General features: G+C 44.8%; 1 protein-coding gene across 1 annotated transcript; it reads right to left on the bottom strand.

Annotated features, from left to right (window-relative positions):
- Positions 1 to 402: 402 nt before the first annotated feature.
- Positions 403 to 13,935, bottom strand: LOC149361907 (uncharacterized). The gene is made up of 5 exons (XM_089569621.1): positions 13,813 to 13,935; positions 11,690 to 11,847; positions 8,334 to 8,407; positions 6,756 to 6,839; positions 403 to 536 (listed from the first exon to the last, which is right to left on the bottom strand). The coding sequence occupies exons 1-5, from the start codon at positions 13,933 to 13,935 to the stop codon at positions 403 to 405; spliced, it is 573 nt and encodes a 190-aa protein (XP_089425747.1).
- Positions 13,936 to 14,306: the final 371 nt, after the last annotated feature.

The raw sequence follows: 14,306 nt of genomic DNA, 5'->3' as shown, positions 1-14,306 counted from the left end.
AGTTTTCGGTACGGCTTATGCTATTTATTTCGACCAAGCTTACCACAGTGGTTGCACTAAAAGAAACTGTTGCATTATATTCAAGTAGGTTTAAGAATTCTGTTCTCTCAATTACCCGACCTACGATTTCTTCGTCGTTAATCTCATGCTGCTTGATGCTTAATCGTGTTTTATAATTCATGCAAACGTAGCATAATGGGTCCGTGATATCAAAAGGGTTGTGAATCTTCTCGTTTTGCTTCGCACTTTAATGACTTATGGTAGGGGTGTGTACTCGCGTGTGTAAAAAAAAATTATTGCACAGGACGAGCAAACCATATTTATTGCCGCCTTACTGTGAAGCACTGGTAAAAAACAACTTTCTGGCCTGTAGGAGTCTGCATCACCAAAATGCAGTGCACATCAGGCGTCATTGATGCAATTCTGGTATATCTGGTACTTGGGAGATGGGCCGCAAAGCAGGTCATATATAAATTCACAGCAGGTGTTGCTGACTCCCAGCTTGCTCTCAGGAACCCAGTAGCTGCATCCTTTCCCTGCATGCATTTGAGTGTTATAAACTTTTTTCATTATCATTGCAGAAGAAATCTAAAAAGGCACAATTACTATCGAAATTCTTAATTCAGTAGATATGAAGCATGAATGCTGCTCGTAGAAGCAGCTCTTTGAAAGCAATTGCTAGTGTTCAGAACTCGAAGCATGTTACATGGTTATTATGACCGAGATAACTAACGGTAGTCTGGTGCCTCTCTTTGAACGTCTAAGTTGCGTCTTAGACGAAACCGCTTCTTCTTTCTTCTTCTTTGAAGAAGATCCGGATGTCGAAGGTGTACTCATCTTCGTAATTTCCAGAAGCGCTGCAATCAACACAAACACAGACAGACAGACAGACAGACAGACAGACAGACAGACAGACAGACAGACAGACAGACAGACAGACAGACAGACAGACAGACAGACAGACAGACAGACAGACAGACAGACAGACAGACGGACGGACGGACGGACGGACGGACGGACGGACGGACGGACGGACGGACGGACGGACGGACGGACGGACGGACGGACGGACGGACGGACGGACGGACGGACGGACGGACGGACGGACGGACGGACGGACGGACGGACGGACGGACGGACGGACGGACGGACGGACGGACGGACGGACGGACGGACGGACGGACGGACGGACGGACGGACGGACGGACGGACGGACGGACGGACGGACGGACGGACGGACGGACGGACGGACGGACGGACGGACGGACGGACGGACGGACGGACGGACGGACGGACGGACGGACGGACGGACGGACGGACGGACGGACGGACGGACGGACGGACGGACGGACGGACGGACGGACGGACGGACGGACGGACGGACGGACGGACGGACGGACGGACGGACGGACGGACGGACGGACGGACGGACGGACGGACGGACGGACGGACGGACGGACGGACGGACGGACGGACGGACGGACGGACGGACGGACGGACGGACAGACAGACAGACAGACAGACAGACAGACAGACAGACAGACAGACAGACAGACAGACAGACAGACAGACAGACAGACAGACAGACAGACAGACAGACAGACAGACAGACAGACAGACAGACAGACAGACAGACAGACAGACAGACAGACAGACAGACAGACAGACAGACAAGGACGAGCGCTCTGTCTCTGTCTGCGTTGCCTGCAGCGCTTCCGAGACATAACGCATAGGCAGCAACTAGCCCGATCTGTCACTCTTCTTGTAGACATCTAAGTTGAGGTTTACACGCGACTGTGTTCATTATGAAGCACGATGCCCCAAATTCAAAGCAGCAAAATGTTCAATCTCTAACATGGGAGAGATTCCCATGAAGGACACTAATTCTTAGAACTGGACACTCACGTATGCTTGCAACGTGTGCGTTAGGCGCCTATTCCTTTGAGTACCGAAATAACCAAAAGGACTGGTTGCTGACACTCTCGAGTAAACGGTCTTTCGCGATCGGCGCCAACCTGTTGATGCCTTAAAAATGGCCTGATGGCCTTAGCGGGAGCTCATCTTACGTCTTCCCTTTGTGTTATTCTCAGAGACTGTGCTGCGCAAAGCCGTGGTCGTATAAAAGGAAGTGAAAAGTATGTGGTGCGATTTGTTTGTCATCAAAGACGTTGCGGCGCCAAAATGAATGCATGAAGTGAGTGGCTGGAGCTGATTTTTGTGCACATCGAGGAATAATGCAAGCCTTTGTTTTGTAACATGAAATAATTTTCGATGTTCACTGCGTTGAGAACCCAAAACATATGTCGGTGTAATCCCCTACTCGGATCAAGATGTGTGCATTCGTTTAGACCTCTTCGCAGGAAGCGTTGAGAAGCATGCTTTTAGTGCCTCGATGCACAATGCCTGCAGAGCTACTCTAGATAACATGGCTTATACCATACAATGCCTTGAGTAATCACTGCAGAAACGTTCCGACAAGCATGGTTGGAAGTATCCACATGTTAGCTAAACTGCCCGGACTAGGCTATAAGAATTCGTTTCGTAAAACGACAGCCTAGGCGAGAGGAGGGGGCGGCACCCAAGACTTTCATGGTTCACCCTTTTTATACCCTGCGCGACCGGCTGCGCTTCAAGGTATTCATGCGTTTGACTACATTTATTAGAAAATCTACCGATGATATAAGCGCAAAAAGTAGATTAAGTACTAAACGGAGGCTCTAGTATTCTATTCAGAACCGGCTAAATTCTCTGCTCTTCATTAAAGAGTCTCTCTCTCTCTCTATTCAGAGCTCATCATAGTCTGAGTTCAAAAAATTGGGATCGTGTCAAAAATTACTCCCCTTAGCTTTTTAAGATTTCTGCATAAGCCAATACTACGGCAGGCAAACTATTAGCCTTGGCTACTCTTGTTGCTGAGCGCGCGCTTGACTTTCCCGGCATGTTATATCAACCAAACCACCCTCGAAAGTTTCGCAGTACTGAACTTAATTCTCGGATCTTATGTGGTTTAATTCTAGCAATAATTAAAACAAGTCAAGTTACTGAATAATATACGGCAATGAGAAAGTGTCAGGATGAGGATTCGCTAAAGAATTTTTTTCCTAAGCCGGTAGGCAAATCAGTTTGCTAAAGAGAATGGACGCATGGCGCAACATTATTCTTGAACATCCGACTATAATTTCCAGAGAACTGCTTGCGAGCTACCGAAAGAACACATTTTTAACGCAATAGTGTTAAGGCTCCCGTTTCACGGAAAACCTGGATTCATCGAAAAATCCACGTCACGCGCGGCTGGAATAAAAATAACGTAAAAACTTGTGATGTTAATTAAAAGTCGGCGCATGTCTCAAGCGACTGAACTTTATAAAGTAATGGATTGTAGGTAAAGGGAACTTTCCATAATCTTTGGGCCACCATGCCAGAAGCACTACCAACTATGCCTCATAGGCACATTGATTTGACTGGTGTAAAAGGGGGGTGGCGGAGGCGTGATGTGTATATGTGATGTTCACTAATTTAAAACTCAATAATGCGAAATTAGAGTAGAGAACTAGGGACGTGCAAATCAGTGAGATGCTAATAACATTATGTGCGCAAACTGCAGTGTGGACGAGTTCAAAGACAAGAATGTGGAAACGTGTGATAAATGTGTGGATGTTAACAAAGAATACAGACTGTGTTTGATGAGAAACTGTGAAAGGAGCCATTAACGCTGTTGCATGACATTTTTAAAGGTGGAGCTTAAGTGTTCGTTTAATTTTTTTCTGTCACATTTATATTTACTAAACATTAATGACTGAAATATGGTCGTGCGTGGCGCAAAAGATGCAGCACTTCTGAAAAGAACTTTGTACAAATCACGGAACACCATGCCACCGAGAGAAAATTCATTGTCTACAACGTGTTTCGTATGCCGTTAGTTTTTGTTCGAGTTGTGGGGCTTACATAGTGAACTAACTGAATGACAGAATTTGTGAAGCTCTCAAGGTAGGCACAATGACTAATTTCGACGGGTGAAATATAACCCAGGCTTCAGTTAAAAGCGTCTGATGAATACACGGGTATTAAATAACATCTGCCGCTTTGAACGGGGCGCCACACACATTAAACGATAGGCTAGGGTTTCGTGCATCGTATGGGCAACACGAAAGCCTTGCTTAGTGGCGCGCGTAGTTCCCGGCCACGTGCTTAGAGAGCGTAAGGCCACTCCCCCGGTTAGTGTCACCAGATGTGCAGCACTCCGAATGTAACAGGCCTCTATGGTTTGTTGTCTTCGCCACTGCTGCGTTCGTTTCCGTGGGAGGCAAGGCAGTGAAAGCAATACTGATATGGCGGAGCCGGATGACTAGCTTTAAATGCATGGCGCTGCTGCACTACAAACACGCGTTCCTGCAACGCCAACTTTCCGCCGCTGTCGCAGCCGCAAATTGCCTAGTATAAAAATAATGAATTTGAGCTGACGTAGACAAAGCAACCACTTATCACTGCAGCGCAGACAACAGTAAAGGTGTATAGTTCTCTCGTTTTCCCTGATGGATCTTTCCTGGCTCTTCACTGTGTTCGCTTCGATTTAGATGAGAAAGGAAACTCAAACCAGACGTTTTGTTACCTCCACGCACTTTCATTTCGGTCTGAAGTTTCATTTCGTTATTATTATCTTTGACATCTTGTGTCATAACTCTGCTGTTCGTAAACGACAGCTTCGAAATGTGATCCAAGTGTCATGTGTAAGGGTTGGAGGCAGTAACCATTTCAGGAATAGGTAGCAGCGAGATTACTAATCGGCAATTTTTTTTGGAAACGATATAATCGTCAGAGTGCTTGCAACTCCGCGAGCACCGAGACTACCAGTCGGTGAACTTACTACAGGATAAAATAATGGCAGCCATTGCATTCAGGGAGCTTTATGAAAAATGTCGCAAATGTTCTTAAAGAAAAAGAGAATCGTGCCGTTTGTGCAAAGAAACAAAAAAAAAATAGTGGCTACCAGCTCGAGCTTTCTTCGCACCAAATCAAGACACGCTGCTGGCTGTGTCACCAAGAGCAATAACAGCACTGGGAATTGTGAGCTGTAAACGTGCCACAAGACAGGAAGACGACAGGCAACGCCAAATTGTACCAACTTCGTGAGCGCTAAGCTACTCTTGGCTTACAATAGCAACTCGCGAGTTGCATGCATTGCATGTAGTCGGAGTCTGCTTGGTGGAATATCTGTGCTAGTAATTTAGTAATTTTGTCTTTATTAATTTAAAGAACCTATCCATGGCTAAAAGCCCGAAACACATACACTGTGATGAAAAAGTCTCCAGTTGTGTTAACTTCCTGATTTGTACAGAACCACCCCCATTGCGGTATGCGGTGATGGTGTAATGCTTGACCTCTTACACGTAGACGCGCTGGTATATATTTTTCGGACGCTTCAGCGCTGCTATGCTGCGTTTCTGTGCCTACAATCCCTCAAACCTATTTTATGTTGCCGTTCTGTTTGGATGGATAGTGCTTTATCCAACCAAACTGTGGCTGGGCGCATCATTTGTGATCCGCATGATGAGGCTGCCCAGTACTCATAAACGGAGTTTTCATCATATTCATCATCATCATCAACCTGGTTACGCCTACTGCAGGGCAAAGGCCCCTCCCATGTCTCTCCAATTAACCCTGTCCTTCGCCAGCCGCGGCCACCATATTCGCGCAAAATTATTAATCTCATCCGCCCACATAATTTTCTGCCGCCCCCTGCTACGTTTGCCTTCTCGTGGAATCCACTCCGTTACCCTTAAGGACCAGCGGTTATCTTGCCTTCGCATTACATGCCCTGCCCAAGCCTACTTTTTCCTCTTGATTTCAACTAGGATATCATTAACGCGCGTTTGTTCTCTCACCCACTCCTCCCGCTTCCGATCTCTTAACGTTACGCCTATCATTTTTCTTTCCATAGCTCGCTGCGTTGTCCTTAACTTAAGCTGAACCCTCTTTGTTAGCCTCCACGTTTCTACCCCATAGGTGATTACCGGTAAGATACACCTGTTGTATACTTTTCTCTTGAGAGATATTGGTAAACTGCCATTCATGATCTGAGATAACCTGCCATATGCGCTCCACCCCATTCTTATTCTTCTAGTTATTTCCCTCTCGTGACCTGGATCAGCTGTCACTACCTGCCCAAAATAGAGATATTCTCTTACTACTTCCAGCACCTAGCTACCAACTGCGAACTGGTGTTCCCTTGCTAGGCTGCTGAACATTACTTTGGTTTTCTGCATGTTAGTTTTGCCGATCCTCAAGAAAAATCTGGCCAAGCGTTTGGCTGCTTCCTCTATCGTTGTGGTGGCATGTCCGGAAGCGGAGCGTGATACTCAGGCAGTAGTGCCACTTACGACGGTTTCTATGAATCGCCAACTCCTTTGATAGATCTCACACTTTCTTTTGCCGGATTAGCATGGTTTCTTAAACAATAACATTTTTGCAAAGCACACGCGAGGAAGCATAGCCCGCCCTTTTAGGTGGAAAATTTCATGATCGCTTTTTTTCTATCTACAGACAATAAAGTTAGTGTCTAGAAACTTTCTCCCAATTGTTATCTTGAATACCTAAGTTTAAACTACTAAAAAAAAAAGCGAGTTCTGATTTGGCGCACAGCGCTGAAAATTCACTGCTATGGATGTAAAACAGGCGAATGTGACAAATTTACTCTTGTGTATTAGTGACTCCGTAAACACCGCGTCGTTTCTGAGGTGCGAAAAGTTGGTACTTACCTGATTCAATGTACATGTGACGGAAAACCTTGCAGTTGTCGCAATCTCTGTATGCCACAGTATAGTTCATGCTGATGCTGGGATCTTTGACCGAGAAAAAAAGAATAGGTGTTTTACGTCAGAAAACCGCAACTGCATTCTAGTGCTTTCCACAATGCTGTCATTTCATTATGGAGTCATCTTTTACAGCAGGTAAGGTTTTGGAAGCAAACCGAGACTAGTTTTTGACAAATGAATGAGGCATCTGTATTTGTACGGTACAAGGCTCCTTTTTGCTCGACGTGAATTTTTCTTTTAATACCGATTGTACACTGTGTGTAATTTTAGGAAGTTATGAAGAAGTTACGTTTTTTATCCGCGTGTGAGCTAAATGCGCCAGTTTTTCAAGTGTATACCAACGCTTGAACGTAGTAATATTCTTGGAATTTCATTCATTATCTGCTGAACTTGTGGCAGAGGGCAGCCTTGTGGCTTGCAATAAGGCTTTTGAAACGAAAGCTTCACTACGGGAACTTGGGCTTCAATCGCGGATCGTGCAAATTTTACCTTCAGCTGAGCTAGAGGTCAAACCATGAAAAAGAGAAAAAAAACATTCAATCAATATCCATGAGTGGGAGTCGAACCCGCGGCTGCACGAACAGATCTCCTTTAAGGGCCGCTCAGCTGGAAAAAAAAACCCCACTAGGCTATCGCCGCAGCCAAAACACCTCGTGTTAAACTGCACCACACTCTCGCGCTGTGCATTGGAGAGCGTCGTCTTCATCAACTTCCATCTGCTCCGTCCCGCGGCACTGCCTGCTCACCGTCGTCTTCTACGTAGAACAAATCCGTGCTTTCGCTCTGATTCAAATGTAGTAAACACTATCCGTAGTTTTTTTAGAAAAGTTTGGAGGTTAGCTTTGATTGCTGTGCTCGTAAGTAAACAAATAAAACGGAGAATTACTGGGGCTAGAAGTTAGATGATGCTCTTTGTCTAAAGATGAGATTGTTAAACAAAGTTGCGCCATATTTTATATTAGTGATTAACGGTTCTTTTGGGAAAGGAATGGCGCAGTGGCTGTCTCACTTACTGGTGGAAACCTCAACCGCACCATGAGGGAAGGGAGGAAGGTGGGAGTGAAAGGAGAAAGAAAGAAATATGGACTTTAATGATTACAGGAGAGGTGCGCCTGCTAGTTCACCTTGGATGCTATTCCAGATGAGGGTGAAGGAAGAGGGTGACGAAGAGGGAATAGAAAAGGTGAAAGGTGAAAAGCATACACAACAATCGCGCACTGGCAAACGCATAGGATAATCGAAGGGTTTCTGTGAAACCCATGCCCTTGAGATAAATTACTAGGGATTTTCAATCATGCCATCTTCGCCCACCTGGGGGTCTTTAACATGCACTGGCAGTGCACGAAACCTACGAAAGACATCGCAACAGTGGTTTCTTATTAAGTAAAAGAACAGAATAATTACGAAAACATATGGGTACTTTCAATTACAGGGGAGGGTGAACAGAGGCACACAGAAAATAACTGTGCAGAGTGAGCAGCAGTGTAATATAGCAAAAGTACTCTACTGAAGCATACTCACCGCTAGTGTTTTGAAACATTAATGCGTTGTGTACGTCATAGCCAGGAGAAGACATAGATATCCACTTTAAATTTCTGAAAGATGAAAGCACGCATGAAAAGCAAGACGTAGACTTGTTCTTCCTCAGAGAACTTTGAGACGGTCAGCTTTTTCCTAGGTACTTTCACGAGGCAATTCTGCTCAAAGAGAAGGTGTGTGAAATTTGCCCCGCCCACATACCAACAATCCGCACTAATTGCAGGATTGTCCTAAGCATCATTGCATGTGTGTATTAATACATGTGGAGCTTACTGAAGGCATATGCTGGTTGAGAAATGTATTATTGGTATCATTGGCTTTTGTCTTCTTTAAGATCTGAGCGGAGCTTTCTGACGGCTATCGGAAAGAAGACACGTTCCTTGTTTCAGCGATGCTAACGGTCAATATTGCCGTTCCTTGTTTCAGCGATGCTAACGGTCAGTATTGCCAATACCAATACACTGTAGCGCAGCAAAAGACGAGGACACATGAGAGGAGAGACGAACAACACGAGCGCTATGGTCTCCTCTCTTGTGTCCTCGTCTTTTGCGGCGCTACACTGTATTGGAACTATGTACCAACAAGCCCAAAAAGCACGCTACTCAAATATTGCCAGGCGCAAAAAATAGAGGAGTTAAATAACGTGGACTGCGAACATCCTCGTAAAGGAAAGTTCCCGCTGGCTTCATATAAGTTCAATGAGTGGCTTGTCTGCAAGAGTAGTTGAATATCCGAGCATCATATCCGGAGTTCTCACACAAAAAGTGTTTTGAGGCTTTTTCGCATTTTATGCGTATTATATTCCAGACATTTCATGCGCAAACGAATTAAAAAAAAAGTTGTTGCGGACCGCCCCAAACTAAGGCTCTCAATTGGGCTAGCGGGTTGTCGTAATTAAATATGTTAACTAGAGCATATACACAGACACGGACAGTGGATTTATAGTAGCCACCCGCGTACCTGTTTAATTCATAAGTCAATGTATGGCTTTATTTGGACATTGCATAAGGCTCTGTAAGGTCGTTCTTAAGCCTCTTTTAAGGCTTTCCTCACTTATTATTTTTCTTCCAATGGCCCGCTTTTGGGCACGTTTCCCTAATTATGTGGCTTTCTAAGCACTTCTTTTTATCTGTATTTTAGCTCTTTTTAGACAGCTGCAATGGAACTTTTCTGGCGTGCTTCCACCTGTCTTACTTTCTACGGTGTTTTTAATTTTTAGTTTTTCAGTTTTCATGTCCGGGTGTGCGTCTTTCATTTCGACTATCTCATTGCATTTATTTTTTATCTGTTTGATGTCTACAGGTATATTTCATGCCATATGTCACTGCCTTTCTACTGCATACTTTTATCTGGTATAGTTTTCTCAATGTCACCAGCATCTACTCTTTTTGTTATATTCTCTCGCTTTATTGTTTTAATATGACGCTATAGCAGCTCATAGGTGGCACTAGTGGTACAAGAGAAAAAAATAGAAGAAAGAAGGTAAAGAAAAAGAATGTATAAATACTTCTTTCGGTTAGTAAAGTTTCAGTTACAAGTGCAGCGTGCGCCCTGTTCCATCTCTCTGTCTGTGTCTGTGTATATGCGCTTGTTAACATATGTGATCACAATAAACTCCGCGCCGAGAACGGTATTCAGTGATCACAGCTCGCTATTGCTTCATACCACCTCTCGTACAGTTTGCCTTAAGTGCGCCCTAAGGGGCTCAAATTGGAACACTTCCAAGCTTCGCCCCAAAACTGCTGGAACCTTTGCAACATTATCAGCATGAAATGCTTTTAGCTCCCATTATCGGCAGATTAAGACCAGCATCCTCGCGGAAGAGGGGCAAATGAGCAGCCAGACGATAAGCCGAGTCTGATGCCGAACATTCCGAAGCTTTACGTCTGAACGCTATTCGGGTTAAGGTGGATTTAGGCGTGCAATATGGACGCCGGATCGTACAAGTGGGCCGCGTATCACTTGGCGCAAAAGTCACTCTTTCGAGCGGCTAGCGCCCAATCCACAACTCTGCGCTCGTGGGCCAGATAGAAAACGCGCTTCCCTTTCAGCTCTCTCGTTTTCAGGCGGGCAATGTATATTTAGCCCATGATTTAATCCGACCAGTACTAGGTCGGTCAAAACGGGCTCGCTCTCCTGGCTAGATATTTCGAAAGAAGCTGGCTTTTTCTGTACGCGCTTTTGTTTTGGCGCGCTCTTATTCTACAAAATTGAGATGAGCCTGCAACAATTTCGTTCTTCCGCTGCTCGTTTTTTGCCCTTACGCGCTTCAAGTTTTGCTTTTTGGTTAGATCGTGCGTATGTGCGACTGCCGTGCCTATTTTGTTGTTTTTGCCGAAAGGCACGATTCAAACATTGCGCTCAACGATGAAGGTATCATTGCGTGCGGATGGTGCGTTGTGCTAGTGTGAACGTTCTCCGTCCGTACGAGCTCACGGGCGTTTGGCCGAGCCTGCGGTCCACTCATAAGCGCCCACCTTCTCCGGCTACGGTTATTTTTCACGTTCTTCGGAAGCCGCGGGTGACACATGTGCAGTCTTGCGTCCGTCCAGATTTTGCCATGGTGCTCTTTAGCGTGGGTCTGAACAACGAATATACAGGGCGCGTTCTTAAGGGGGAATGCGAGGATTAACGGTCAACGATTTATCGAGTGAAAATTTTGATGGCGCTCCATCATTCCGAAATGACGACAGAATCGAAATTGCAATGTTGTAGAATGAGAAAAACGTTTTCGCATCAGAAACTCCTAGTGAGTATGTAAGTTCGAAAAAACAACCACTTTAAAAACACTCCAATTTCTTCAATTTTTTTTGCGTAGGTGTTGTTCGCAAGAGATTATTGTTTGGTGGCCACTTTTGTAAATATTGCGCTACTTCAACGCAATTTATTTATTTCGCTCAAGTGGTATTGATTAATTTCCCCTTGCCACAAGAACAAAAACGACAAATGACAATGATAAATACCTTATTTTGTTCCCTATAAATTTTAAATCGAATTTAAAGCGAAAACACCTTCAACGTGGCGCGGGCAGCGCCAGAACTAAATGGTTTTATTTGGATTCAAATGCTTCACATCTGCGCGTTGGAAACGACGCTTTGGAGGCGCCACTGTGAAAGCCAACGCCATTAGGAGAGAAACACCCTTGTGCTACCCCATTTTCTGCAGCGCATTGAAACCTTGCTCCTTCTCTCGACGGCGAGAGGGGCTGAAAAGCATTTGGTATTATATGAATCCATCGCTGTGGTGGCGAGTGGCCGCAATTAGTTCGAGAGATTGAGGCGCATACCTATGTCCATGCATTAGATTATGAGAGGACAGTATTCATAATAGCTTCTCACATTGAACCGGTGGTTGAAGATTCGACTGTTATGTTGAGGGACCCATTCGTGTAGGGACCTGTCTCGGTGATACTCATGCAGGTGGTACCATCTCCGAAGTAGGGGTCACTGGCGAAATTTCGGTACAACATGTACCACGTTTCGTTGAATGGGAGGCACTGCAGAAGGAAGGTGAAATATTGTCATTTCACTTACTGAGTGCTTTGTTCTAGTATTTAAAGTGCACGACGATGAAATACATTGATTCCAGCACTTTTTTTTCGTCATAAGTAAAAGCATGAGCATTTGGCCCGGATTGTACAATTTGTATACATGTTTCCTTATATATGTTTCGTGGAAGTGCTAGGCCAGTTGTGGCAATCCTAGCATTTTTCGGCTTCCATAGGCAGATACGTTGCGCGAACCTTTTGTGCCTGACTTCGTGCGCTGGGTGGTAAGAGCATCAACCAATATTTTTGACGGAACAGCGCAAACCGACGGGGCCGAACAAGAGACAGGCGCTGACTTACAACTTCTATAAAATAAAGTTAGTTGTAGGTCAGCGCCTCTCTCGTGTCCTGTCCCGTCGTTTTACGCTGTTCCATCGCAGATTAATAACCAACATGTCCAAGCTGCTATGTGATAATAGATGGTCATACCACGAAAACTGCTAAACGGAACACGTGAGTGATGCGATGAAATAGTTATTCGAATGAATAAAAGTCCGGACAGTAACTCTCTTGCTCTTGAATATTAGATCACTGATTCTGGGCACTGTAAACTTTATATTGCCTAGATACGTTGCCTAGACTTTCACCTTCTTGCGTGTATGGTGTGGCGACGCTAAAGAGTTCGCAAAATATATCCTGCATTTTGATTCGATCATCCAGACAGCCCGTAAGTAAACTTCACAAGAATAGAAGTTCGGGCGTATTGGTTGTTCATGATAAGTGCGGCCACAGTGCAAAAAGGGCAGCAGTGTGTCCAGTTCCTGTGTTCGCGTTCTGCACTTTTCGCGTGGCGAGTACCCTTATCAGGAAAACTTCTCACAGCCAGAAAAAAGCTAATCGGCCTCCGGCGAACTTCATGTGCACGTCTCCGCAGAAGTCATAATATATGCTCAATAAATATAAACACACATATTGGCTAAATATAGGCATATTATGAAATTGGCTGCGCAAGACAAAGAAATTGTGGCTTCAATTTGTCTCCTGACTTTTGAAAATAGGAGGTGCAGTTCAGGCGTAATGCTTTACTAGACGCAGGTGTTGCCCACAAACAACTTCGTTAGCTAGGTGAAGACCAACATTTACTTACACAGTGAACGAACTTTGGGAAAATAAAAATATTGCGTAATAATGCTAGCGAAGATCTTGTCCATGAGCGGTGCCATTCCGGCAACCAGAGAAAAAGTGGAGGCAGTTCTCTGCCATGGATTCCATTTTTCTCAGACGACATGAAGACAATTAACTGCCATAGATGAACGTGCAAGATTATTGACAGGAACTAAAGCAAAAAGTGGTGATTTCTAGAGGGGCCCTAGAAGTGCTTCCATGAGGTAGTGAGTAAAGAAATACTCCTGGATATATTACGTTAGATGCAGTGAAGGTTGCTGTTTCTTTTTCTAAATGGAAAGAGCTACAGGAGGGCAATTCTAGCATGGTTTATTTCACTATTGATGTTTTCCTGCCATGCAGCTGCAGCTTCAGAATGAAATTTGTCGCATGAGTAGTGACAGCTATCTTGGCATGAATTAGGGTTATAATGGGGATGTAAGACTGCGCTATCTGCCGCTTGTCACGAACTTCCCTTTCGGTAGCATCCACGTTAGCTGCAATGCGCACGACATTAATTTGCCGTACTTATAGTAAAACGTTACACTTGTAATTCTCGTGCTCTGACGCATAGACTTCACTTTTTCCGGAAAATCTTCAGGTTAAAAACAGCAACCTTAGCCCAGCGGGCAAGTATGGGCACCTTTTTTATGACATATTTTTGAAATTAAAATGCCCGTAGTGCTGCGTAAGTACGGTTCGTAAAAAACTGCGCCTTCTCAGAGACCTTGGAACAATTCTTATATATTTAAACATGAAAATAGGAATACCTCCGGGCAGTACTTTTTTCTGCTATTGAACGGTGCAAACACTTAGGTCTTCTTCATTTTGGTAGCGTCCGAGTGCAGGATTGTTGTCGAGAAACCCTTTACTCGCGAAGACTGGCGCGACAGCCAAACATGCGCTGATTGAAAACGCTAGCTTGACAAGCATGGTGTACCTTTCAGCTGGCTTTAAGGAAACTGATTTGTTGCTGAGTCAATACTGCGGCAAAAGATACGGCTTTATAAACGCTTCAGCGAGCACCACATTCTCCTTGTTGCCACGTGGAACTTAGGAAGAGAGAGCATTTTTTTATATTTATGTTCTTGGCATCTGTTGCTACGCCGAGCCCGATGCTTTCATATCTTTGACGAAACCTGCATTTTCGTTTCTTTTTGTTTTGATTTTCTTACTGACTCTCACCACGGAGGCGCTGAGCCATAGTTTGAATTTTTTGGTTTTGCTTGCATTCGTTCTCATAGCTGGAAGCAGAAGTGGCTGCGTTGTAACTGCCTATGCAGCGCAGTTGGGGACTGAATTAA

This window comes from Amblyomma mixtum, chromosome 2 (genome assembly GCF_055824585.1).
Source record: "Amblyomma mixtum isolate Tamu chromosome 2, ASM5582458v1, whole genome shotgun sequence".
NCBI lineage: Eukaryota > Metazoa > Arthropoda > Arachnida > Ixodida > Ixodidae > Amblyomma > Amblyomma mixtum.
This window is presented reverse-complemented; position numbering and strand designations above follow the sequence as displayed.

What these genes read in the sequence shown, in the direction of transcription:
- LOC149361907 (XM_089569621.1), bottom strand. Translation starts at nt 13,935, where the DNA reads ATGCTTGTCAAGCTAGCGTTTTCAATCAGCGCATGTTTGGCTGTCGCG. An exon ending in TCTTCAACCACCGGTTCAAT is followed by an intron (nt 8,408 to 11,689) that starts GTGAGAAGCTAT and finishes TTCATCTTTCAG; the next exon opens with AAATTTAAAGTGGATATCTA. An exon ending in AATGTTTCAAAACACTAGCG is followed by an intron (nt 6,840 to 8,333) that starts GTGAGTATGCTT and finishes TCTCGGTCAAAG; the next exon opens with ATCCCAGCATCAGCATGAAC.